General features: G+C 50.8%; 1 protein-coding gene across 6 annotated transcripts in view; it reads right to left on the bottom strand.

Moving 5' to 3' along the window:
- Positions 1–27,101, bottom strand: part of PLXNA2 (plexin A2) — a 452,864-nt gene that overhangs the window by 18,118 nt on the left and 407,645 nt on the right. For all 6 annotated transcript variants that reach the window (XM_065038658.1, XM_065038660.1, XM_065038659.1 and 3 more), the window contains 12 exons: positions 24,313–24,464; positions 21,116–21,233; positions 17,826–17,962; positions 13,876–14,043; positions 12,516–12,609; positions 10,284–10,523; positions 9,959–10,102; positions 8,561–8,795; positions 7,010–7,152; positions 5,165–5,433; positions 1,198–1,264; positions 430–576 (listed from right to left, as the gene is read on the bottom strand). In XM_065038658.1, coding sequence (XP_064894730.1) covers positions 430–576; positions 1,198–1,264; positions 5,165–5,433; positions 7,010–7,152; positions 8,561–8,795; positions 9,959–10,102; positions 10,284–10,523; positions 12,516–12,609; positions 13,876–14,043; positions 17,826–17,962; positions 21,116–21,233; positions 24,313–24,464 — 1,914 coding nt within the window. The remainder of the gene's footprint in view (positions 1–429; positions 577–1,197; positions 1,265–5,164; positions 5,434–7,009; positions 7,153–8,560; positions 8,796–9,958; positions 10,103–10,283; positions 10,524–12,515; positions 12,610–13,875; positions 14,044–17,825; positions 17,963–21,115; positions 21,234–24,312; positions 24,465–27,101) is intronic.

Here is a 27,101-nt window from a genome sequence, read left to right as displayed (position 1 = left end):
AGAACCACACCATGCTCTAAAGGGCTTCAGACAGTCATCCAGGAGAACTGTAACCACATCTGTCACAACTGCCTGTTCGCATAAAAAAATGCTGCGTCCCTATTTGCACCATTCTGCTGCATTTATGACATCTGTACAACGATTAAGACAGGAGTCCTGGATGTCCATTTTCATTTGCTAGAGGAAGGGCAGTGGTCAGTGCACAGGGAGATAAAATGCTCACCTCAAATTGTGCCTTTCCAAAGCTTAGCTCAGGCTATTTGTACCTGCAAATGAGGGATGTGGCTGACTCGGACAACATGAGGCTTTATTGGCAACACTTGTGCTTCATGGCAGTGTCCTAACCACCGGCCTAAAGATCAGAACAGCTCACGTCCCCGTGGGGAAGACAGAAGGAATTCAATGGCAGCTTCTAGAGCGATCACTCACCAGAGTCTTATACTCAATTTGCTGCCGGATCAGCTTGTCCTCGCTGAGGGAGTAACGGGCTTCTCCTGTGATGGCATCGATGGGACCTTTCTCCATCTGCTGCTTGATGGCACAGTAGAGCATGAAGAGTGGCTCTCCAGCACATTCCTGCACAACAAGACAGACAGCAGAACTAACACGAAGGGGAAGGAGCATCTCGGCCAGGGTGCAGATGGGTCTTGCACATGATTCATTGCAGCAGAGGTGCAGTTGCACTGACTTAAGCTTTAGCACATGTGCAATCCAGGCTCAGCCCCCAGCAGCTCCTGGAGAAGGCAGCCAAAACCACGAGCTCCATTCCTCGGTGGGTATGCTGTTGTCTTTGGCTTGGTAATTCTCTACTTAATTAATCTGCATGGTTGTAAAAAGGGAATTTGAGATCTTGATCTCAGTGTTCACTCCCATGAAGCAACCTCTGCAGGGCTTCCAAAACCACAAATGAAGTTAAAAAATAGTGAAGCCCAGGGAGGGAGGTGTAAGTGAGAATTTCTCTGAAGTACTGAAGAGGTGCAACACAACTCTACTACATGAGGATTGCACCAGGCGATCTGAGGGTTGAGCACAGAGTCTGTGACAGCAACCTCAGGTATAGGATTTCTGAGCAAATTTCCAGGTGCCCTGCCTTGCTGCTGCAGCATTTAACCTGAAGCCTGACCCAGATTCACCCTGAGACGGCCAGCGGGTGACACAGCAAAGCAGCAGCAAGGTCTCGGCTCCAACCCTCCTTACCTTGAGGAACTTGTGGAGGAGGAAGGCAAACCAGTTAGTCAGCATCTTCTCCGCCACCGACTCGGTCCTAGGGAAGCCAGGAGGACATGCGTGTCACACACAAAACCAAACCACATATCAGAGGCCACAGACGTCCCCAAGTGGCACTGCTCAGCTGCACCTTGGCAAAGCCCCCGTGATGCTCCGGAGCAGACGGGCAGTGGGATGCGGCTGGCGCTGCCGTCCCCATCGCAAAGAGCTGACAGCAGCTCGCCCAGCTGACAGCCCATCACAACCCTGACGGGGCTGGTGACAGGGAGCCTGGTGACACTCGGCTCCCTGCACGTGGTGCAAATTACAGCCTGGGCTCAGTAAATCACTGGGATTTGCAGCGGTTGCTGGCAATCAGGGACAGCACAGTGACAATGGCAGTAAAATTGCAGCTTTCTCCCCAGTCCCACCCAGCATCCTCTCCCCACATTGTGCCCGAGATTATCTCTAATTTAAATACAATGCCTCCTAATGACAGTTTTTAATGCTGGCTCTGGAGGACCCGGAGGCTTTCTTTAAAGCATCACGACCCCTTTCCCCGGGACAGGGTGGCTGTGCTGGTGCCAGGGGGGTCTCAGAGGCCACATCTGAGCCCCGAGCCTGCAGGTCACGCAGGGGATGGGGAGCTGGCAGGGCTGCCCGCGATGCCGTGCAAGGGAGAGCTGCTCTGCTGCAGTCGAGCCAGCTGCCAACATGACCCCGGGCATCCTGGCTCCCGACGCTACCAGCCTTCCCCTTGTGCCACATGCGATACCAGGATCTGGTCCAAATCTCAGCAAGCTCAGAGCCGTGGATCCCACACCCTGCAGCAATGGAGCAGGGGAAGGGACTGGAGCACAAGTGTGACGGGAGCGGCTGAGGGAGCTGGGGGGTTCAGCTGGAGAACAGAGATGAGGGGAGACCTTCTGATCTCTGAACTGCCTGAAAGGAGCTTGGAGCCAGGGGGGTCGGGCTCTGCTCCCCAGGAACAAGCGCCAGGAGCAGAGGAAACGGCCTCAAGTTGCGCCAGGGGAGGCTGAGGTTGGATCTGGGGAACAATTTCTTCCCCAAAGGGCTGTGGGGCATTGGAACAGGCTGCCCAGGGCAGTGCTGGAGTCACCATCCCTGGAGGGTTGGACAGACGGACATGAGGTTCTCAGGACATGGGGCAGTGCCAGGGGTGGGGAATGGTTGGACTCCATGATCTTGAGGGTCTTTCCCAACCAAAACAACTCTACGATTCTATCCTTCCCTCTGGGGACCATGCTCCAAGCCTGGACCCCTTTCCCCATTCTCCCCCATTCGCTTTGCTGCCTGGAATTAAGGACATGTATGTATTCCTACAGCATGTTTGAAAACTCTGGCATTTCATGAAAAACACACACAATCGAAGCAACAGGATTTGATCCCAAAGTCAAGCACATCAAGTAGAAATGGGAAGCACAGATTTCAGCAAACAAAACCTGACACCAGGCGGCAAACGGACCTGGGGGGGTCACATTATCCATCATCTCTTAGGATCGCAACATCTGCCAGGAATTTGTGAAAATGTCTGCAGATCCCCAAAGAATTTAAGCCTGAATTGATTAACTGCCTAAAAATTCATCCTACAAATTGACACGCGCATTGTTCTCCTGTTTAAAATATTTCAGTCACCCAATTAAGGAGGAGAAGCGCTTACAGTGCTGTGTCAGTGAGCCATGGAAAATGGAGAGTCAGTGATACAAACTAAAGAATAAGTGAAAAAAACCCAGAAAATTATACATTCAGGACGTCAAGCTGAATATTAATTTAATAAACTACTTTGTTAATAGGATATTAAATTAAGAATTGGCAAGTTTCCTGATAGCCCTACCAGTGAAGTAATGCTGTGTTCTGTCACTGCTGGCTGCTCGTGGCCTGACACCAACACCATAACAAGAACTGAAATATGAGTGACAGAAACTGGGGCTTGTTGTGTGGGAGAAGGATATCAGATAGTCCCATGCTTAGCTGTTCCCTTTTATTTCTTAATCAGAAATACAGGATCGGCTGAACGGAGCAGCAAAAAGAAACACTTTGGATCATTTCTCCTTACTTTCAAGCACCGAATGTCGCTTTCAATTCAACGCAGACTGAGGCCGTGAGATATCTGCAGCGCATCAGTCCAGGGGATGGCCAAGAATTCAGTTAATCATCACTGGCTGAGGAGAGGGGCTGCTCAGAACCCTCCTTGCTGCTGGAGCACCACAGGTTCCTCATGAACAATTCTGCTGTATATACTTTACCCGGCCGCCTCTGCCTTTGAAACGGGCTCAGTAAAGCCAGCCCTTAAGCCCAGCCTGCCAGCACGGGGCCTGACCTCCCTATGCGGGGAGGCTGAGCTGGTATCTGAAACACTGCTATAGATCTGCCTCTAAGAATGAGAAAAATAAGCTCGTGAAGATTAACACGGCAGGGGAGAATCCCCAGACTTGGAGAAAACCCTTCTCATATTGACCGCATAACAAGGGCAAAGCAGAATCCAGACTTTCCAAAGGAGTCTGACGCCAGCGAGCAGCTCCTTGGCTGCTCCTCCGCCTTTCTGAGTCATTGGGAATAAAACAAAACTAAACCAAAAGAGCTGAGAGAACCCCCAAAATAAATATGTATTTTATTAATTTTCCCTGCTATAACTAGGCCTCCAAACTGCTGTGTGATGCTCTCTGTGCCAGGAACCAGAGCAGCTATTTGATTTCACGTCAACTTTTCTGCTGCCTCCCGGGAGGGGTACTCGTGGAAGAAAGAGAGAAAGAACTGAGTGCCAATTACCAACTGCTGCCACCACAGAGCTCAAAACGTAATAAAAAACCCCAAACATATCCCACTTTATGGCTGATCGCTCCTTATGAAGCAAGACATTCCAACTGGGCTGTTTCGTGCACCAAGCCAATCCAAGAGCCCCCGGGCCCGTAGTGATAGAACAAGGGGCAATACTTCTAAACTTAAAGAGGGGACATTCAGACCAGATATAAGGAACAGATTTTTCCTGCTGAGGGTGGTAAATCACTGGTACAGGTTGCACAGGGAGGTGGTAGATGTCCATTCCTGGACATGTCCAGGGTCAGGCTTCCCGTGAAATGGGTAAATCCCAGTGTTGCCTACGGCCCCGTCTCTTTGCTGGGTGCTGCGGGAGGAGCGGGCACAGCTCACATTGCCGGCCGTGTATTTTTTGGAGCACCGCGAAAAGTCATTATTGATGGCTGAGGCAGAAGACGCCTTCCCAGCGACTCGTCAAACCACAAGGGAAATTAAGACGGCTTCCTTTTCCGAGATGAGTTATTGCCTCCGCAAACACAGCCAGATTTAAAGCAATTTCCTGTCAAGTATATTCATTATGGCTGGAGGAATCCCTGAGTTTTTCCTAAAGCTGTGAAATCCTCCCCTCGCCTTCATCCACCCGCTCCAGCGAGATGCCAGCAGAGCTGCAGGTGCAGCCACGTTCCTGCCACTGGCCAGGAACAGGACCCAAAGGGACACAGACAGAGGTGGCACATGACATGGAGAACAGGGGGAGCCTTTGACTTGGAGCTGCTGGTCTGGCCTGCATGTGGCTCCAGGGACAATTCATGACGTTGCCCATCTGAGCGGTACTTTTCCTCACTAGGTCTTCAATGCTCTACTCATCACAATAATACAGGGAGACAGGGACACGAGGAAGAAGCTGTTGGCCCTGAGGGTGGCGAGAGCCTGGCCCAGGTTGGCCAGAGAGGTGGATGAACCATCCCTGGAGACATCCCAGGCCAGGCTGGACGGGGCTCTGAGCAACCTGAGCTGGTGAAGATGTCCCTGCTCATGGCAGGGGTGGCATTGGATGAGCTGTGAAGGTCCCTCCAACCCAAACTATTCAACGACTCTATGACCCAAAGTACCATATAGACATGTCAGAAATCATGTCTTGCCCTTAAGAGCCTGAAGTCCCCCTTCCCCGCCGCGATACCTGCGCAGGAGCAGTTTGGGGTGGTTCTTATTCTCCAGGTTCTTTTCGATGAGGTCGGAGAGCAGCTGCTTCAGCACGTCGGTGGCGTACTCCAGCTTGCCCTGCAGCCCCGTCATGATGAGCGAGGCCACGTTGCCGCGGTCACGCATGGAGAAGCTGCGCTGCAGCTCCAGTGTCCGGATGAAGGTCAGCAGGAAGACTTTGTTGTTGATCAGCTGGGCAAAGAGCTTCAAGGCCTTCTCCACGCTCTGCTGCCCGTTCCCTTGGACCTGCGGTGGAGGAGGACAGGCCCATCAGCCATGGCATGGGAGGATGAGGGTCTGGAGAGCAGCCCTATACCAGCACTACCATCACTATGGGGGATTAAACCTGGGTGCACAAGCCAGCACCCCATCTCTCAGGGTGCCAGCATCCCCAAACACAGTCTCTAGTCAGTCCTGAACAAACATCACCCCTTCTATCCTCCCCCAGCATGGCTCACCTTAATCATTGCTCCAAGCTGCACTCTCTGCATGCCATAAAGCTGCTGCTTGGAGGCTAACGGCCCTATAAATGACATACAATTTTGCTTGTTCTGCACAAAAAGTGACACTCTTGTAAGTAAATTAAATACCAATTTAGACTATTGCTTTATTATGGGACAAGTGTAAAAAATTAATTGAGGCTTTCAGCCAGTTGCAGATTCAAGTAATTCATTACAAGTGAAAATGATGAACTACATTAAGCAACTCTTTACCAAACATCTTGGAGACTTATGTATTGGTTTTACTAACGTTACATAATTAAGCAACTGTGTAATTGGCAACACATTTATCACTTCTGCAATTCTGTTTTTCATGAGGAAAACAAATAAAAAGCATTCATATTTGTTTGCTAGAGCATCAGCTTATTTGGCAATTTAAACAGCAAACATAATGCTTGGGACTGGAAAAGCCAAGGGAGGAGAATGGGCTGGGAGAGGCCGGTTCAAAACCTGCTTGAGTTTTACCAACACTACAGCAGCTGCTCGGTGCTGGAAAGGAATGTGATTTGATGCATTAATGCTATGCAGTGCTTGCCTGGAAGAGCAACGCAACCGTATGGAGGACAAGCAACCAAGATTTCTTCCTCTAACATCTCTGGCTGATGATTTGGGCCACTCCCTGTGTGAAGGCGACTGGACTTTGAGGATTTACTGGAGCAATTCCAGGCTCTGAGAGGGAACGCCGAGCCCGGTACCTCCGGGCAGCCCCATGCTCCGTGGCTGATAACGTTTCTTGAGGCAGCATCGTTTTTATTTTCGGCGCTCTCACAGGTGATTATGGCCCATCTGCAACGTGATCTGACGGACCCTTTCATATTACCTATTTTTCTTCATCCTCAGTAAAAATCTCATATTTCTATCGTTACATATAAAAGGCAGGAGATGCCAGCGCTCGCTGGCGGGCAGGCGGGAGGGCGCTTGCCCTCCTGTGGACATGCCACGAACAGCAGCAGTGAGAGGATGCAGGATGCTCCGGGCAGGATGCTCCCAGCCTTCCCCTGCACCCTCAGGTGATTCAGGACTTTAAAAGGACACCAATAACTTATCTGGCATGCTTTGCGGCTGGCCTACAGCAATATAAACCCCCGTAAAATAAAACTAAAGCAACACTGGGGAGAGGAAACTGAAAGGAAGCAAGTCATTGCTGATGGAGTTGAAACACCAGGTTCTTCATTAAGATGAACTCAGGGTTCATCCTGCTAACCCGGGTGCCTCTAATATAATAAGATTTGGTGTGGAAGGTATAAAGGTGCTTCAGGTTTCATGCTGGCTTCCCTGAGGGACGTTCTGCAGGGCTGGAGCATACACAGCCTGTTCCTCACCTCCAGCTCCCGCAGGACAGGATGGTCCTCGATGCCGGGGAAAAGGACCCTCATGGCATAGGTCCGATAGTCGAGGTACGGAATCCCAGAGCGATCCAGGTCGCTGGTTAATTCATTGATGTCTGTCTGCAGCTCTGCAAAAGCTATTTTGGGGAAAAGAGAAGGAAACAGAGAAACATCGTGAGCTGCGGGGCAGAGGTTTTGGGGGGGATTGGCTGCGTCAGGGGCACAGCAGCAACCAGAAATGGGCCAGCTCTGGAAATCAATTTGGAGAAGACCTTGCCATGTAGCTCAGACAGACCCTCACCCTCAGAGGCTGTCTCAGCAGCCGAGAGCGAGAGAGCACACGCTGCACAGAGCAGATGCTGAGAACAAAAGATGCGTATGAATTTGTATGCGGTTCACACTTGTGTACATACACCTAACAACACCTTTAAAGGCTGCAGATAGAAATGAGGGTCTATTTTCAATACTCAGTGCCTCCCGTATTTTCCTTTCTTCTCCTCCTCCTCCTCTATCAACAGTTGCCAAAATAATCAAATCTGATGCAGATCAAACCCAAGCAGAAACTGCTTGCTGCAGGGGTCAGGGAGGAATTTATTCTTCTTCTCATAACATAACATCAGCGTGTCATACAGCTGTATGTGTCCTTGTGTTCATTCTCCAAAGTACGAAATGCTGGCTCAGTAAGGTCTCTGTACCCCAGCTAGGCTGTGCCCATGCCGAGGATGTGGTCTCTCCTGTATACATCTCATTTTTGTCCTATGCTTTCAAGGCTATCCTTTTAAAATCAGCTGTACAAATCCAATGCAACTATCTCTATACACAGAAATCACAGTATGAAATTTGCTGCTTTCTATTTATTTTCCTTTGATTCACTAAGCTCCCTTCCAGCTAGAAGGACGTATGAAACAATAGCAGCAGCCCTCCCCGGAATGTTTTTCTGTCTCAACCCACCAACTACAGCAATATCTGCCCACCTCCTACAGCCCAGGCTTGCAAAGGACAAGACTTCTCTGTGTTAAAGCCTGCAAGTGGCAGGTCTGGCTACTCCAAATAACGCACAGGATTTCCCAGCAGCAAAAATGCTTGAAGAGCTCCTGCCTATCCCCCAGACCTCCTCTTACTGCTCTAGGCTCACATCTTAATAGTGCAGAGGAGGGACTGGACCAGCTTCCCTCCTGCCTTCCCTTTGAGATAGATGCTGTTTCTCGGGGGTCTGAACCTCTTTTGCTCCCTCTGTGCCTTTTTTAAGAGCCCTCTATTTAAAGGCCGTTAGACAAGGGGGCATATTGTGCCAGGCACCCCCGGGCTCTGGCGATGCAATCCAGGGATGTCGCTTAAGCAGGATCAAGCTCTAATCCCATTCTCTGCGCGTCAGGCAGCGGAGCTGCTGCTGACACGCTCGCTGCCCTCCCTCCGTGCAGACCTCGCGGGGACACGCACCCCGCTCCTTGCTGCAGAAATGGGGTGACTGCGGTGGGGAAAAGCTGGGGAGGAGAGCACGGGGCGGCAGCACCCAGAGAGTGCCCAGTCCTGGGCAGTACTGACCCTCTTTGCACTCCAGGGCCACCCGGGACTCGAGATTGTCCATCTGCATCTGCAGCCTCTTGAGAGTCAGGTCGTTCTCTCGGGATTTGCGCTTGTAGGCGATGAGGACGATGATGACGATGATGAGGAGCAGGCTGCCTCCGGCGGCGATGCTGACGATGGCGGGCAGGGTGAGGAGGCTGTCCGAGATGATGCTCACTGAGCCGGGGGAGAAGATGATACCACCAACACGCACCTGCAAAGCACAACGCAGATAACCAGCAGCTTTGGGTGGGGGTGTCAGCCTGTCCCAAAGACTCGTCTGTCCTTCCCAGCCAGGACACACACAGCACGGGCTGTACAGACCCCTACGGATACACTGAACTTGTTTCAGTCAAGGCTATAGCAGCCCTGATCGCCTTCAAGCACAGAGGGTGCAGCCTATGCGAACACAGCCAGGCTTCAAGTCATGATAAATGTGCCAGCCCTTCACTATCTGAGCTTTGTTCTTATTATCTGATGGCTCCATTTGACTTTCATTTTATAAGCTTTCAACTCCCTTTTGTAAACTGCGGACATTAGCAACCCAGTGATTATTTCCCTGACAAGAAACCAGAGCGACTGGAAGGAGAGAACAGAGGAGGGAAGAGAAAGCCCCAGGTGAGAGCCACAGAATAACCACGCTGGAGGTTAATGCTGGGACGGGCTTTTCTTGGATGTGCCCTGGCCACAGATGCGAGCAGCTCTCAGCTGGGTTGTGCTTCTGTGAATCACACTGTGATAATCTGAATATGTTTTGGATGCTGAACTTAAAGGGAAATAAATCACAGTTACGATCGCATTTGGGCTCTACTTTAAGCCCTTCGGCAGCTGTGTGCTTGGTCTGCGAGCGGATCAGAGGAAGCAGCAATGCCCAAAACCAAAGCGGAGTTAGACACCGACTGTTATCCTGGATGAGGCTGTTGATCCAACCAGTACATTGTCCAGATGTCCCTGGCTGCTGCTGCTTTGGGAAAAGGCAAAACCTTTCCATCCGCTTGGCAGCCCAAGTATGGCTACAAGGACTGGTAAAATCCCTGCTGGAGGGAGAACAGAGCCTGCTGAAAATGGTCTCACCTACTGACAGAAGAGCAATTAGCACCGGAGAAAAGTACCTGGCACTGAAGGCACTGCCAGGAAGATTTGGTCCCTCTAGAAGGTTCTGATAGTAGATGGTGAGTCTCAGGGAGGGAAGAAGCTTCTCCATGCTAATGCACATCAATATTTTAACCTTCCAATTAGACAACCATAAAGATCTAAAACCCTACTGATCCCTGGACAAGACATGGCACTCGATATCAGAGCAAGTCGGGGAGCAGGAGGAGAAAGGATGGGCAGGCGGGAGGGAAGGGATGCTGACGGAAACGTGTGGTCCCTCACCATCACTTTGTGCTGCCCGGTGAGGTTTGGTGGCTCGCACAGCAGCTGTGTCTCGGAGACGGTGACGGCGCAGGGGGTTTCTCCGATCAGGACGGTGTAGTTGAGCTTCGCTCCTCCCGGAGCGGGTGGGCACAGGTTTCTGCCCTAGGGACAAGGGGACAGAAGACTGTACAAAGATGCAGCGCATCTCTCCAGTTTCCATCTCATCGCCAGCTCGTGCAAATGATGGGACTCCACCCAGCGTACCCCATTGTCTAAAGAGAATATAAAACTACTCTCTTTAAGGTTTCTTTTGCCTCTTTCCGTGGGGTGAGGGTCTCCTTACCTTCAGGATGATGGGTGACCCCGGCTTCTGCTCCAGCACCCCTGTTGGGCTCAGGAGTTCAAAGGTGGGGTTGGGGTAGTAGATGAACTTGGTGTCGTTGTAGACGAGCAGGGACTGCACGTTGTTAAAGATAAACCCAAACTCATCCGGCCGCTCCACGGCGTCCAGGCCGGGCCGGTACTCGGGGGTGAGTGGGGGGGCCAGGCAGGCCAGCGCCGTGGCGTTCACCACCTTGCAGACCTGCGGGAAGGAGATGCTTTGAGAAACAACAGAAAAAACACTTACCCTGACCTGGACAACGATGTTCTGGTCCCTTGAAAACGTCCAGTAGACTCAAGTTTAGATTGGAAATATTTAAGCCATAGTTTGATGTGTTACAGCCATAGTTGGGGGGAACTTCCTTTTGCACACTGGTGCAGAGGCAGAGAATAAGTTCGAAATGAGCAATGTTTTAAAGGAGACAGAGGTTCTTTCCAGTCACATCCTCTTTGGCAATGCTGGCTTTGTAACAAACCCATAGTGAATACCTGGTCCCTGCTACAAACCAGTGATTAGAGCTGATTCCTGAATGCCAGCAAGGGAGAAGAACCATCATCTGACACTCGTGGCCTGGAAGGGACATGAAGGTCAAGTCCCCCCGGGCTGGGGACACCCGCAGCTCCCCCAGCCCTGCAAACAGAGAACCGGCTCATTTATGAGACTCTTGCCTTATAAAGCAGCGAGAGCCCAACCGTTTGGCCTCCTTCCATAAGGGGAAGATTTAATTTCACTCAGTTTGGTGTCTCCAGAATTATTTTTGTAGTGCTATAACTGCAACTGCTAACAACAAAATCAGATGTCTTTAAAAAGAGCTCAGACAGAAAAGGTCTTCAGAGGGGAAGGTAGAAAGGGAATAGGAAAAGAGTGCTAAGTGATTTGCCCTTTCCAAGATAATACAGATTCAGTCAGAAAGATCACTGCATAGGAACAATATTTTTCAGTTTTACTTGGCTGAAATAATTTCTGCAGGTCCTGGAGGTACAATTCTTACTTGCAGCACACAAGAACACTACTTGGTTTCCATTTAGCTGAGGATTCATTTCAGTTTCTCACTTTCGGACTGAAAATATACTGACAGGGGAAGGAGGTGGCATTCCTGATCAACCCCAAACTCTGCTACCAACTCCTTGCTTCAGGAACATCAGGGTGATAGGAGGGGCAATGGGAAGGAGGCATCAAAACAACACACGGCTTCAACAAAATACCCAGAGCCCCATGCGCAGCATCCTTTGCCCACGGAAGCAGCACTCGGCCTTACTGCAGTGACCAAGCTGCAAAAATGGCCCAAAAGCTTCTTTTTCGGAGGCGTTTTCCCTCTCTCCTTCCCTCCCTGGGCTGGTACGGGCTTCCCAGGCCCAGAGATGCGGCAATAGGAGGTTTGAGGTTTATTTATAGAGAGGCGGCTGGGGAGACTAGTTAAGCGTAGCAGCCTCATCACTGGCAGGTCTCAGTGCTGAGCTCTGGGCTTTTACAGAAAGAGCAGGACTAAAATGGGAAGCGTGGAGTGGCTGGGGACGATGGGGACAGCTACACTTGGACTTGCCATTGCAATGTGCCCACAGAGCTGAGGAACAGGGAAGGGAAGGATGCTGGGGAGAGGAGAGATCTCAGGCTCAGGGGCTCCAACAAAAGGGGGAATTTCAGGAGTGAAACAAGTTTATCTGACCCAAGACAGAGCTTGAAGCGATGGAGATGACATGAAGGTCTAAACTAAAGGTTTAAACTAAAGGAGGGAGATTCAGGTCGGACATGAGGAAGAAATTGTTGCCCCTGAGGGTGGTGAGAGCCTGGCCCAGGTTGGCCAGAGAGGTGGTAGATGAACCATCCCTGGAGACACCCCAGGCCAGGCTGGACGGGGCTCTGAGCAACCTGAGCTGGTGAAGATGTCCCTGCTCATGGCAGGGGGGTCACTGGGGGAGCTTTAATGGTCCCTTCAACCCAAATGGTTCTATGGAACTCTCAATTTCTAGCTTTACAAACTCCTTGACAGTTATGGTGCTGCTGAGGAAGAAATTCCCCATTTCTGCATGGCAGAATCCCTTTCTGCAGGCTCCCCAGTTGGGGTAAGTCAAGAGAAATCCCCCAGAGCAGCTAATGCCACAGCACGTCCCACCACGCAGAGGGCACTGGGACCAGTAACGGTACGTGGGCAGCTGGTGGGATGCTCCCAAGCAGCTGCCAGCATCCACTTACATTGACAAACTCCTTCCCGTTGTACTTGACGCGGATCCTCGGCTCCTGGATCACGTCCAGGTTGGAGCCGGTGACAGTCAGAGGCGTGTGGCCGCTGCGGAGAACGGGGAGACACTTGATTAATGGAGGGGCTGGGGCTGTGCAGAGAGGCTGGGCTTGACGCTAAGGATGCTTGTTCATCTCAGAAACATGTTTTCTGCAGACACTTCAGGCAGCAGGAGACAGCGTAGATTAATACCCACTCCCTGGGGACGGTGTCTCAAGTTCACTCGATTCTTTAGTCCCAGCTGGACCCTCTCCCACCTACCAGCATTGCAAGGCAGCAGGATGAGAAACGAGACCAAAGAAATCAACTGAGCTGAGACTAAATACGTAAGACAATAAATTAGTCACAGTGTTTAATGATTTACACAGTGATGTTTTTAAGGAACATGAGAAATGGTATGTGCAGTGAAGGAACTGACGTGCAGTTGCATCTGGACTGCAGATGCAGCAAATTGTCACATAGAGCAGGGGAGGGATGAAGAGCACCCGGTGCCATTGGGCCCAAGGAGGACACAACCCCCCGGGCTGGAGAACCCCTGTTCTCCTACAGCCAGTGCCCCTGAGTAAAGTCTTTCACTCTTGGCTTCTTCTTTCATGTGTTAATTGGAGCAGCACAGCCCCGATTAACCCCAGCACCTCTGCAGCAGAGCCCGGCTGTTCCCATCACACCCATCTCACCCCAAACCAGACGCGATCTTGAGTTTGGATTCCAAGCAAACATCTCGCGCAGCCTGCTGCGAGACACTTACCTCTTTCATGCGCAATTTTAAAAAGTAATTGGAATTTGAAATGAATAGCTGTGTTACCGCCCTTGTGAGCACAACCATTAAAGTAACACCAGGGGACGAGTGTGGCCTAGGGTTTTTAGCAGCAAGGACGTCACCGTGATGTGACAGTGCCGGCTGCCCCATTCCTAGCAGTGTATCTGGGACAAACAGTACATTTTGATTAGCATCAGCTTTTTCTTTTCTTGGTGGTTGCTGGTTTTGTTTTATTCCAGGACTACAAGAAGGAGCCTTTAATGAGCAATTGTGCACTCCTTCAGCAGATGGAAGTGATCTTGGGGCTTTATTCGTGCTCCCAGAATCTCGGTGCAGACTGCTACTGCTGTAATTGCCTCGGTAATTACAACTACAGTAACACTGGACCTGATTTTTGGTAAATGCAAACACCGCAGATGCCCAACACTGACAAATCCAAGATGCTGAGTGTGATGTGCATTTCCAAATAGACCCTCTTCTGCCCTCACTGAGCATATGCTGAGAGAGAAGACCCAGACCAGGTTACCTCTCCGGCTGCCGGAGCCTTGCGTTACCTGGCGATGCTCCACTCGGGTTCGATGTGCTGCACCTTCGGGTCCTCGATGTACTCGAACAGCAAAGTCCGCTCCAGCTGAGCTCGGTCGACGCTGACGGAGACGTGAACAGCCCCCAGGCCGTGGGCGGACGGGGCCGACACGCAGACGATCTCGTTCATGGATCGCCTGGGCAGGAGAGAAGCCGGGGAAGCGTTAATGGGCGGTCATGAAATAAGGGAAGAAAAATGACCCTCTGCCCTGGGGTAGCTCACAAAAAGGCTGAGCCATTAGTAAGCCCCAGACTCCGACACCTGCGAAAGGGATGAGCCCCTGAGATGGGCAGGAGGGTGTCACTGGTGTCACCGGAGGGGACTCTGCCCACCACGAGAGGCGCGGGCTCCCTGCAATCACTCTTTGTGCCAAACCGCAGCCGCCCGCACCCCTCTGTGAACCCGCCGCCTTCTGCTGGGTGTGTGAAAACAGATGGCTGCTTTTTAAACGCGATGCAGAAGCTCACTCAAAAGCCAAATTCTTCCCCTCCCCACCCCACGGCACACACAGGCCCTTGTGAGCAGCATAAAGGAGCCGGCGCAGCCCCCGCCTGGGAATGGCGATGCCACCGTCACCGCTGCCTCCCAGCTTTGTGTCCCCGTCAGAGCAGGGGTGACCTCGGCCTCGGCGCTGCCTGGCTGGACACAACAGACCATCTGCTCCCACCGGAGCAGGTCGAGGCGGCAGCGGAGCGAGGTGCTGGCAAAGCACAAAGGCGCTGGTGGGTGGATGGATGGAGAAAGGGAATGGGATCCGAGCGGAGCCACTGCCGGGACAGAGCTGTGAGGGAGGGTCTGGGTGATGCTCCTACAAAAAGCGCTGGAGTGACATCCCTGGAAGGCCAGTGTCCCTGCACGGCCACCTGCGCGTGGTCCCACCTGCCCAAACCTGTCCCCACCTCACTGACAAGGCTTTGCTGTTTCCCAGGCTCATTTAGAATCACAGAACAGTTTGTGTTGGAGGGACCTTCCCGGCTCCCCCAGTGCCCCCCCTGCCATGAGCAGGGACATCTTCACCAGCTCAGGTTGCTCAGAGCCCCGTCCAGCCTGGCCTGGGATGTCTCCAGGGATGGTTCATCCACCACCTCTCTGGCCAACCTGGCCCAGGCTCTCACCACCCTCAGGGACAGCAATTTCCTTCTCATGTCCAGCCTGAATCTCCCTACTTTAGTTTAAAACCATCACCCCTTGTGCAACAAGGCCCTCCTAAAATTCAGCTTTGGCTTCTCACAGGAGAGAGGACAGGCAGGTCCTTCAGCTCCTCACTGACAGGTTGGTGCTTAAATCAGAAACTGGTACTGCTGCACGTCCAGCCTTCAGCATCCTCACCCTCCTTGGAGGCTGCGCGACTTGTGGAGGTGGCTGAACATCAGAGGCTCAAGTGCAGCCTTGGCCCTATTCTGCTTCCAGGAACACTCTAGTGTCTGTGCCTGGGCACAGGGATGCTGCAGGCTCCTTCTTCTGAGCCCTTACACACTCCCTGCCCTCCCAAAGGAGTACGGGCACGGGGGGGTATTGAACACTGGGTACCACAATGTTTCCAGCTGCCATCCAGCATAACCGAAGGAACAGAACCACCTAAAACATCTGAAGCAAACTGGACTCAACTGTTTCTATTGATGCAACTACACGTCTGCCCTTTCCCATCCTGCTCCTCCCTCCCTCATCTTACTCTCATTCTCCACCTAGGTGTAATTTATCCGCGAAAGCATTCTTGTGCGAGGAGCGTGTTTCCCCACGGCTCTTTGCTGATTCTCAAGAATGTTCCCGTGCAGCTGAAGAGCTGCCTGCCCTGCCTGCTGCCTGCCCTGCCTGCTGCCTGCCCTGCCTGCTGCCTGCTCTGCCTGCTCTGCCTGCTGCCTGCTCTGCCTGCTTAGCTCTGGCATGAGATGCCAAGTGACGCACGGCTGCTGGCAGAGCCGCTCTCCGGCTCCCTCTGATCAGCTAATTAGCTTTCCGCACTATTATTACGTCGTCATGGTGAATCTACCCACTCCTCCGATCAGAGAGGGGGAGAATGGGGGAAGCTGTAATTAGAGGGAATCTTGTTAGAAACTGCTTCATCTAATCAGGTTCCCCCACACCCTCGAGTACAATTGAAGTTCATTGCCTCAGAACAGTCCAAGCAAAACAAAGCGCACAGCGTGACTGCACGTGAGGGATGGTGCCGTTCATACGCTGCCACTTGCTTTGTTGAAGTTTCTGCTTGCCTCCTGCAATTAGAACACACAGAGAATGCCAAACTCTTCCAGGTTTTGCAGGGCAGTATCTGCAGGTTCCCTGATTATAACCCTATATTTAAGGGATTCTGTTTCAGGGCTGATTCTGCTCCTGAGCCAGCTCGCAGGCTGCTTCTGCTGGTGGTAACACCATTATTGAGGATGCAATCTGGCATCTTTGCTTCTGATACAGGAAAAAACGGTGATGGAACACTCAGAGTGCTTAGCACTCCCAGAGTTCATCTGCACTTGAAACCTCAGCATGTCCAGACCTCCTGAAGCACCGGTCTAGGACGCATCTAGAACAAGCACTGCTAATATCCCAACATGCTGCATGCCCACAGCTCCCATAGCAGAGAACCTCTCAGGTTTCCAGATGAGAAATTCACCTCCGAGGGACTTTCCTTTCCCAGAAACTTCCTCAGTCCCTCCTGGGAAGCCTGAGCGAGGATTTGACAAGCAGAATCTCTTTGCGCATCGCACCATTTTGCTTTGGCTGTGCCCACGCTATGAAATACAGGGTGTTTCAAAAAGACAGACCCAATTTTACAGCAGAATATACATATAAATTTGAATATCTGAAAACACCCTGTACATACTGCCAGCTGCTGCAGGACACCCACATACAGCTGGTGCAGGGCACGCATGTGTACGTGACGCACACAGATGTATCCTGCATGTATCTTTTTTTAACTAAGCCCCAAGAAAACCCATTAAACCCTGCAAATGTCAACTCCGTGTTTACACTGCTGGGTGAAAAGCAAATTTGCCATCGAAATCCCAGAGGAGACTGATGGCTGTGCAGGTTTCTCAGCAGAAGGTGCGTGCGACGCTCGCTTTGCTCCGCCACACAGGAGCTCACCCCTCGCTCAGGCCATTTCTAGGAGGTCGAGGTACCTGCAGCAGCGGCTGAAATAAAATTAACGCAAGCCATTGATCTGTGAAAAGCTAGATGTTTCTTATGAACGTTACATTTTCTTCAGACCGACCAGGTTGATGACTACTATAAATATTTTACAACGGCAGTGATGTTTGCTTGAGATTTTTGGACCAGTTAACATTGTAAAGGCGTTAAAATGAAATAATGAACAGCACTAATACACATGCAATCCCTCCCTTACCAAGCAAGGCTCAGTCACAGTGAGAGACAAAATGGTTTCATGTAGTAAAAGAGGGAATGGGAGCCCACAGGGGGTCACAGAATGTGAGGGGTTGGAAGGACCTGGAAAGCTCATCCAGTGCAATCCCCCCATGGAGCAGGAACACCCAGATGAGGTTACACAGGAAGGTGTCCAGGCGGGTTGGAATGTCTGCACAGAAGGAGACTCCACAACCCCCCTGGGCAGCCTGGGCCAGGCTCTGCCACCCTCACCAGGAACAAGTTTCTTCTCAAATTTAAGTGGAACCTCTTGTGTTCTAGTTTGAACTCATTACCCCTTGTCTTACCATTGGTTGTCACCGAGAAGAGCCTGGCTCCATCCTCCTGACACTCCCCCTTTCCATATTGATCCCCATGAATGAGTCAGCCCTCAGGCTCCTTTTGTCCAGCTCCAGAGCCCCAGCTCCCTCAGCCTTTCCTCACACTCACATGCTCCACTCCCTTCAGCATCTTCATTCCCAGACGAATTTTTGCTGTGGCTCTGTGTTCCACTACAGCAGATACACGGTGATGTGGCCCCAATAACCAGGAGCCCCTTACCCGTAGAATTCGCAGGTTTGGTTTCCCAGGAGCACCGAGACGCGGCTGCCGGCTCCCAGGTAGTGCCCGGAGATGGTCACCATGGTCCCTCCCGACTCGGGGCCGCGGCTGGGGTTCAGAAAGCTCACCGCCGGCGTCTGGGGACAGAAAAGGGACAAAGTCAGCACCCCCACCAGCGAGTGACCACGTGGGGGTTGTGCTGGAGAAGCATCCAAGCACCTTCTCTTCTTTGGCTGAGTCGCGATACCCTTTTTCAAAATGAAAAAGCAGAACGGACACCTGGCAAATCTCCTTTTAAATTTTCAAAGCTGGCTCTGAAAAAGAGACGCGCCTCAACAAAATTACTGCGAAGTTTGTATTTACCTTCAGCTTTGTTCTTAAATGTAAGCTGTTTGCACCACCGTTTCAAATCTGAAGTATATCCAAAGCCATTTGAAGCCAAATGTTTAAAGTTTGCCAACGTGGCGGAGGTTCAAAATGGGAAATACCGCACAAATTCAACAAAAGGCAGCACCGCCGGGGACAGTACTGTGGGGACAGAGCCTGCTTCCCATCGCTGATGGAAAGGCATCCTCGGTGGGCAAACTTAGATCCCACGATATTGGCAATATTAGTGCAGCAACGCCACTTCTTCATCCTGCCTTGCACCATGATAGCTATTTATTCCCCTTAATAGAATTTGCGGAAAGCAGGTACCTTTTTATTTGTTTTCAATCAGTGGATATTACCAAATTGTTTTGCTAATGCTTTCACATTACCCTCTTTACGACTCTCATCTGCAAAGCCTGGCGGGCTCCCAGCTCCGCTCCCCTGGTACCACCTGCTTGGCAGCTCCCCGAGTTGGTCCTGTTTTCACAAGGCAACACGTGTTTTTTGGGTGCCAGAGCATTTGCCAAAGCAGTTTAGACCAAAAGCCTCGTTTGACTCCTGAACAGACGGGAGAAAAACACACCATCCACCCTGTTGTGGATGATTCTGGAATAACGTTGCAGGAGGGAAAGGTTTGTCCTCCAGCTGCTTGTGGTCGGCTCACAGCTCTTACCCCAGTTGGTGTCAGGACTTGGACTTGATGATCCTTGTAGGTCCCTTCAAGCTGAGGATATTCTATAATTACTCCAGCACTACCAGACAATATGAATGGTCATAGCAATGTTTACAAAGGCTTGGGAGCATTTCATACGACCAAAAGGATTCCAAAATGCAAAAAGAACTCCTCCAAAGGATGTTCCCATACACACAGACTGGAAGCACAGCCCTCCTCTGCATTCAGACTGAATTACGAGCACCTCCTGGCTACCAGCAGCTGTGAGCGTCACCTTGTCCAAGCGCTGCAAACCTTGGAAATACAAAGCATTGTCAAAAATAGAAACTCGGGCTGTAACCCTGAGTGGTTATTCTTGTAAACAAGACGACTGGAGAGCTGAGGGCCTATCCTAAACACCCACAAAACCTCCCAAGGCTGGGGTGGGAGCAGCATTGGATGAGGGCCTGAAAGCTGGTTGAGAATTTTCCATCTTCAGTTTATGATTTGGCGATAATTATGACAGATTTACAGATCCAAAGTAGCTCCAAGGTTCCACCTCCCCAGACAAAATGGGTGTAATTAAGGGGACAGCATCGCTCCTGCGCCGTGTCAGGCACCAGATGAGCTCACCAAGGCATGAACCCTCTCAGGGTCAGAACAGAGCTCTGCTTTAAGGCACAAATCAATTTTACTACTGACTTCAATGGCATAAACCGGCTGTAACGGAATTTGCGACGGCGCTAAAGAGAAAAATAGAGGCCAACCAACAAAAGGAAATGATGTGCTAGAAGTTTTAGATGCCTGAGAAAAAGAAAGGATATAATCAGGGAAAGTGCTGGAAATCAGAAGCAACAATGCAAAGGATGATGATGCTCGGCATATGCTCACTGGGTATTGCAAGGTACTACTCCGAGATTCGTCTCTGCAATTACCTTCCCCTGGCTCCCGGTTATTATTCTACACAAAGCAAGAAAGCATCTTCCTTGTGTCATATTGGAACCTGCCTTTTGATGATGCCAAATCTGGGGGTGACACCGGCAGCGCCCTGTACTGATCAGAGGGGTTTCTGGCATATCTGAGCAAAACGTGGTGATATTTTGCACCCTTGCTATGTTGTTGAATAAATAAAATCCCAGGGGAGGGTGTGTTGCTTACAACACTGATGGGGTGGCGGGGGCTAGCGTGATTTATCTCTCAATTAGTTTACAAATTGTGGACAATTGGTAAGTGCTGGCATTTCCCTGCATACAGACTCCACTGAACACAAAATCAATGTGGTTGGATGAAGTGCCCTGTTTAGGCAAAACTGCAGATATGAAAAACCCCAGCTGCGGCTTTTCAGTTTATGAATCAAAAGGCTGTTAATTAAGCAAAAGAAAGAAGCGACCCACTCAACCGATGGAAGCCCATGAACCCAAATCGCAGCTCTCCGTGAAGCGGGTAGAGAAAAGCCTACGCTGAACCAGCATCTTTGGAGGGGAAACAAAAAATCCCTGAATATTTGGATGCAGAATTACCCTTCCATTCCCAAAGGGCATCATGGGGAAAAAAATACATCTATACACACAGAAACTAACTCAGATATGTTTATGTTTCACAGGCAGTAGATTAGAAGTGAGTTTCTAGCAGGAGCTCAGCACCTGAGCTGCAGAAGGATGGACTCTGGTGCTTGCTCTGCTGTGTTCATGCAAAAAGGTCCATCGGTGCCTGGATGTGCACATATGTACGTATAGAAACATCTTCAAAACCAGCAAGAAACAGCACTCTAGGTTCACCCCCATTAACTAAGCACCAAACTAACGATGTCCGTTACAAACAAAGGAAAACTCTGAGTGCTCACCCCAACTCCTTGACAATTCCTGAATGCACAGAAAGTCCTCGGGTGCAGAACAAAGTTACGCTTTGTGTAACGCTCCTGCTGGGATTACAACAATGCACTCTGCAAGGACTAACCGAGCCTAGGAATTCAGAAGGTTATCACTATTTTGGAGGTGCAAAGCTGAAAGCAAACGCTGTGGGAACCCTGGGCTTCTGTTCCACCTAAATCCTGTTTATCCCATAGACCTGCGTGAGCTCTAGATTCTGAAAATTCGGCTCGTTGGCTACCAACAAATCGCGCGATGCCATGGGGAATCCATCGGGAAAGGACGGCAAAGCTGGGATTGCCTCGTGGTGTTGAAGCCCGTCCGTTTGACACCCGCAGAGCACGGTTGCTCCCACGGGGGACACGTGCTGTCCCCCAACCCCCCCTCGGCAGGACACTCACCACGAACATGTACTGCTGCGCGGACTTGGCCGTGAACTCGGGCTTGCACTCCCCGATGCACAGGAGCACGGGGCCGGAGCTGATCCCTGGAAGCGCCTGCCCCATCTCACACACGATCCTGGAAGCAGAAATGCCGCAGTGAGGCTTCGGCAGGAGGTGCCACCCTGTGCAGCTCCATGCAGGGCTGCCTTGCCTTTTTCCTTCTTTTTTTCCTTCTTTTCTTTCCCCCAACTCTCTTTAACTTTGATATCTGCCTCTTTAGAAGAAGTTAATTACTGAGTCTATTTTTACCCCATGTAGTAATTTAAAGGAAAAAAAAAAAAAAATCAAAATTAGACATAATTATTACAAGCTGTAAACTCCAGAGCGAAGCAGAGCACTAATGGCAATATATTAGCCAGTAGCAAAGTGAGTGCGAAGTCCTTAGAGTAACAGATGAGTTCATTAAGGGAACAGCTCAGACTGCAGGCTCCCAGTTAATCAAAAATGGAGAAACCTGCTCGGGGATGATAGAGACAGCGCAGAGAGCAGCCTCTGCGGGGGAGACAGGGCTGGCTACCGTGGAAAATAACGGTGTTGGGAAAAGGAGTTAGTGGCACTGAAACACACGGAGCTCGCATGGTCCATCCCAGGCAGGGAAAGATGTCAGGACAGGAGAGCTGCTGGGGTTAACAGGAAGGTGAGGAAACCCTCATTATACACTTTGTGGGTATGTAATCCAAAAATCCCTGAGCGCTGGGAACACATAATGCCAATCTGAGATGAGACCATGCGAATGCTGGTCATGCCAGCAGAGGTTTTCAAAGGGATGTCGGCTGGCAGGGCTCCCCAGCTGCACCTAAAGGGCATGGATGCTGCTTGGTCTCACAGCAATGCCAGAGATACAAATTCCAGAGCATCCCACCAGGCACTGGAGACCTGAGGACAGGAGTAACGTGCCTCGGGGCAGGGGGATGCAGTAATGTGGGTGATGAGATGCTTGTTGGTGTTTGGTCCTGAGGAAGAGCCAGAGCATCCCCGTTCCCAAAGCGGCGGAGAAAACGCTCGCTTGTCTGCCGATCACATGCAAATGCATGAGAGGCTCCAATTTGTGAAGGCAGCGTTTCAGCTGCCTTCAGCAGCATTAAATTCACTCCAAATAAAATAAAAAGACTAAGGGGAAAAAAGAACCTGCAGACAGCATGCACAGGTGACGCCAGGAGACCTAATGAAATACACACACGCTCGTAAAGAGCTCTAATGCGCGAGTCCTTATTACTGCACATCAAAACGAGTTGCCTAGAGAGATGCTGCCTTTGGAGAACAGGGACTGAAGCATCTCAGCTGTGTGTGTCTTCATCTGCCATGTGCTCCTCTCTCTGCCTTTCAAGCAGACACTGCTTCTGCACCTCTCTGTTCATTAATTCTCCTGCAAACTGGCAGTAGGGGGTAGGACACAGGGTTGTGGGCTCGGGATGGCGTTTGGGAGAAAAATCGCAGCTCCCAACAGCCCATGGGCAAACAACACAAGGTGAAAGGATTCCCGACACCCCATGGGTGGGAGAGGAGAGCGGTGGTTTTCTTCTACAAGCAGCAAGGATGCACCAAATGCTAAAAACAGGGGTAAACGCCAAATTCTCTAACTATTGGCCAGCAAAACAGCAGCTGCTGTACAGTAGCAGGGATGTGGGACAGGGGCAGAGGGACCTGGTACACCTGATCCCGATCCTTGATAAAAGCCAAATTCCCAGCAGGTACCTTGTTACAAAATGATGCATTCGGCAGAGCTGTAGGGTGCTGATTGCCGGGCTAAGTGGCCCTTTCACCAACATTAACCTAATTGCTGGCTGATAGATTGCGTGGCTGGAGCATATGGTGAGTCATTACAGTCTTGGAATTCAGTCTGCCCACAGAACCCTTAAGAGGGTCCTTTTATCTGTATTCATCTTTAAAAGGCAGCTCTCATGCTAACTCTTGCTGTTATCTGCCCAGGGTAAATGTTTTAATGATGTTAACAAACTTTGAAAGCTCAAGAGCCGTAATTAGAGTCATGATTATAAAATCAGGGTTTCATACCATCAAAGGAGGATAATTTCATAATCTTCCATCCTTTATTTGAAAAATAAAATAAAACAAAATGCTGCTCAGCAGAACAGCCCAAACAGCTCGCAGTGACTGTACTGTTGGTGCAGTATTTGGAGCCGTTCCTGCGATAACACCAACGATGCTTTGGACATCCAGCGATCGGAAAACACTTCCTAACTGATAAACTGCACGCGTCCTTGCTGCTTGGGAGATTAATGTAATTTCTGTCTTTACAGGTGGGGAAACAAAGACAAGGAGTGAACAACAAGCAAACCAATGCCAACATGTCCTAGTGACAGGCCCCTCCACTGCGCTGGGGATCAGATGGGACCCACCAAATGCATTTCACTGCTAGAACAAAACCACAACGGCTGCCAAAGCCGGGGTAGATCCATACTGCTGGGACCAGTCACCACGAGCACCCACAGTCCTACTGCACAGAACATCATTCTGGTCCCCAGCAGGTGACATCAGCCAACCCAAGGGGACACATCACACATCGCCCTGCACAAATGACCCCCAACACACCCCTCAGCACCTTGGCTACATCAGAACAACCCCCCTCCGCAACCACCAACAGGAGCGTGTGTCACTTTGGGAGGCTTATCCGCCCATCCTCTGTTACGTGCCTATTTTCTAATTTTTGGCTGACGTTTTTTCTTAGTGAAATAAATGAATTGACTCCAGTGGAGGCCCATTCGGATTAAGCGGCTGTCACTGCCTCACCCGCCTAACAAATGGCTGCGCGCAGCCGGCAGCGCCGCCAGAATGTCAAGTGCAATGGGGAGCGGAGGGGGCAGCGAGGCTCGGCAAGGTGCTCATCAGAAAAGTTGCTTAGCAAAGCAGGAACTGCAGCGTGGAAGAAAACAAAACACTTAAAGGTAAGCGTAAAGGGCTGTTTAACCCCTCTGGGAGAGCATCCTCATCCTCTTCTGGCATAGGAATGGCACATCCTCTTCCAGGCACCATCCATCGCCAGAACCCTCGCTGAAGGTCTGGAAATGGTGTGGAGATGATGCCCGGGGTTTGGGTGGGTTTTTGGCCTCCTGTGTGTGCTGGAGGTCAGGGAAGAAGCTTTGTGCAGCTCTGGGGACCCGTGGTAGGGACAGGGGAGGTTCCTGGAGGCCACTCACTGCTCTGCGACCACGTAGTGCTCGGGGAGGGGTGTGCACTGCACCCCGGCAACCTGCACCCCGTGGGCGATCTCGGAGAAATCCAGGCCCAGGTTGACGCCGCGGATGGTCACCCTCGTCCCTCCTTCTGGGGGGCCCGACACGGTCAGGATCTAGAGGGAAACAAGAGACAGGAAAGTTGAGCTGGTGTCCCTGTGCCACCCGTGCTGCTTCAACCCCACGTCTGGCTTGGAAGTTAAAGCTTTTGCTTTGCAGGCTGCAACCTCCACCTGCTCCTGCTGCCCAACCCAGGCCAGCAGCACCTTCTCATGACCCTCCGGATGTCTTGCAGAAGCCCAAACACAGGCCAATCCACCACAGATGGATTTCAGCCCAAGGACATCGAGCTCCATGAGCTGGCCAGGAGATGTGGGCAATGCCTCCCCCACCAACCCTTGCAGAAGGATAAGACTGGCTCTTTATTTCATATATCCAGAAGATAGTAAGTCACCTTCCAGAAGTTGCCTGCTGCTTTGGAGAACTTTGTTCGCTTCTGCCTTGGCTCTTCTCGGAAAGTTAATGTCACATTTTATTAGTAAGTTGGCACCACAAATGACTTGCAAATGTTAAAGGGTGAGGTCTGTGCTTTAAAGCTGCCTGTTTATAGCCTGCCTCAGCCATAATCATCCCTGCTTCTATAGACTTTCATTAAGGACAATATCCTCTTCAATTAGGAGTATAAATTACAATAATGTATAGTCACAAAATTTTGACCGAAGACTCTCAAACAGTTGTCCTGAATCTGCCACTGGTCTGTTGTTGCTCTTGGGTGAGTTACTAATCTTCTCCATGCTACAGCTGTCATTAATAAATAAACATAATCCACAATAATGCAATTTCATTAGTTTAATGGATAAAGCTTGTTTACGCTTGTTTGTTCCACCCTTGTCTTTGGCAGAAGATCTGAGCTCCTCAAACCCTTTCCTTAGCATTTCTGGATGGATGGCTGCTTTTCTTTTACCTTCTTAAGAGCTCGCTGTTTGCTGGATGTGAGCGGGTTAGGAAGGCAGCAAAACATCATCAGAGCACGTCCCAGGGACCCCCCACACTTCCCAGCGCCATGGGGCACATCTGCCCCTTCCCAGCCAACGCCAACGGCCAGGACACCCCTGCTCCCCATCACTTCTGTGCCTCCAAGTGCCCACGCCGCATTGCAAATCTCAGCTGATGCCATTTTTCCTCCTCCCTTGCTTATGCCTCGTAATTTCACGCTCTCCATCTCTGCTCTTAAGGTGCTGCCATTGAACTCGGCCTCACGTGCTGGGGCTCAGCCCGCTCCGGAGCTGCACCCTGTCCCAAACCACCACCTCCTTCCCCTGCCTAAGCTTTAGTTTCTACCTCCCTCACTGCACGACTGAGGTTTCTAATTTATTCACCATACGCTGTCTGTCGTGCTGCTCTTTTCTGTTCACTCACACCGCACCGCGTGTCTTGTACCATTTAGCTCCGTGAAGCACCGCAGGCCCATAAAAGATGCTACAAAAATCAAGTTGCATTGTGTTACACTGAGTCCTGAAGGCCTGCACGGGTGATGTTTACATCACTAGCTGGGAATCACCTGAACTCGGCAGTTCATGTACTTGACAGTTACAACTGTCCTTTGCAGCTCTAGATTATGTTAAAATGTGTTTGCTGGAGCACTTACACCACCGGGCTCGTTGTCTCATCGCTGCTCAAAAGAAGACACGCTTTGCCATTTCCCGACCCTACCGCAACCAGCGGAGTCAACCGGCCTCGCCGAACAAAGCAGAGCCGATTCTGTATTTTGAAAACGTCCTGACCTGGAAAATCCCCAATATGGAGCTCCACTCGACCTAGATTTTAGTGGCCGCTAATTGAACAGTTTTGAAGTAACTGTGCCATAAAGCAGCCCCAGGGTTAGAACAGATGCATTCAATTAATTACAGCTGGGGAGATTCAGTCAAAATCGCGGAAAGAAGATAAGTCTTAAAGGTCCCGTTGCACCGAGCGCTGGTGACCTGTCTGAGCATCACCCGTCCTGCCACATCCCTGGGTCACCTCGGCGCCTTGCGGACTCGGCAGAGGCACCTCCAGCCAACCCAGGGCTGTGGTTTTGCTGGGGAGCTCCTCAGGCTGCGGGGCTGGCTGGTCCACATGAAGAAAAAACATCCACCAGTTTCAATAAATATATTTAAATACAGCGGCTTTCCGCTCCAAGGTCTGTGGAATATCAAAAGAACCTGCAAAGGGCAGCTGAGGAAAAACAAGGCCATTACAAAGGAGTTTCACGTTGACTGTTTAGGGGTCTGTATATCTGCTGGAAGTTTTTTGGGGGTTGTTTGCAGAACTGAAGCAGTTTGAAAGTCACTGAGATCTAAAGTGGGGTCTGGGAGGCTTTGGTTTTGCTGATTCCCTGAATTATCCTGAGCAGGTCACCTCTCCCCTCCGCATTGGCCTCGCCTTGCATGAACAAATAGGCAATCGATGACCTACAATAATAAAAAACAAACCCAAAAAAAGCAATTCCTGCTGTTCAGCGACAGGATTTATGCAAGTGTGAAGCTTTGCGTTATTCACAGAAAGCATCCAAGTCCAGAGATGGAGCGGGTGGTGACAGGAGCTCACTTTTATCACCTAAGGGATGCAGAAGCACCACTGCACTTCTGGTTTTGCTGCTTCCTACTTGAAAACAATGTGGGGATCCCCAAGGTGGAGATCCAAGGGATCTCAGGGATCCCTGAAGTTGGGATCCCAGGGTTCCAGCAGCCGACACGGTGCCAGCACGCTGC

The sequence above is a fragment of the Columba livia genome, chromosome 22 (assembly GCF_036013475.1).
Source record: "Columba livia isolate bColLiv1 breed racing homer chromosome 22, bColLiv1.pat.W.v2, whole genome shotgun sequence".
NCBI classification, from domain to species: domain Eukaryota; kingdom Metazoa; phylum Chordata; class Aves; order Columbiformes; family Columbidae; genus Columba; species Columba livia.
The sequence above is the reverse complement of the archived record's forward strand: the minus strand, read 5'-3'. Positions and strand labels throughout refer to the sequence as shown.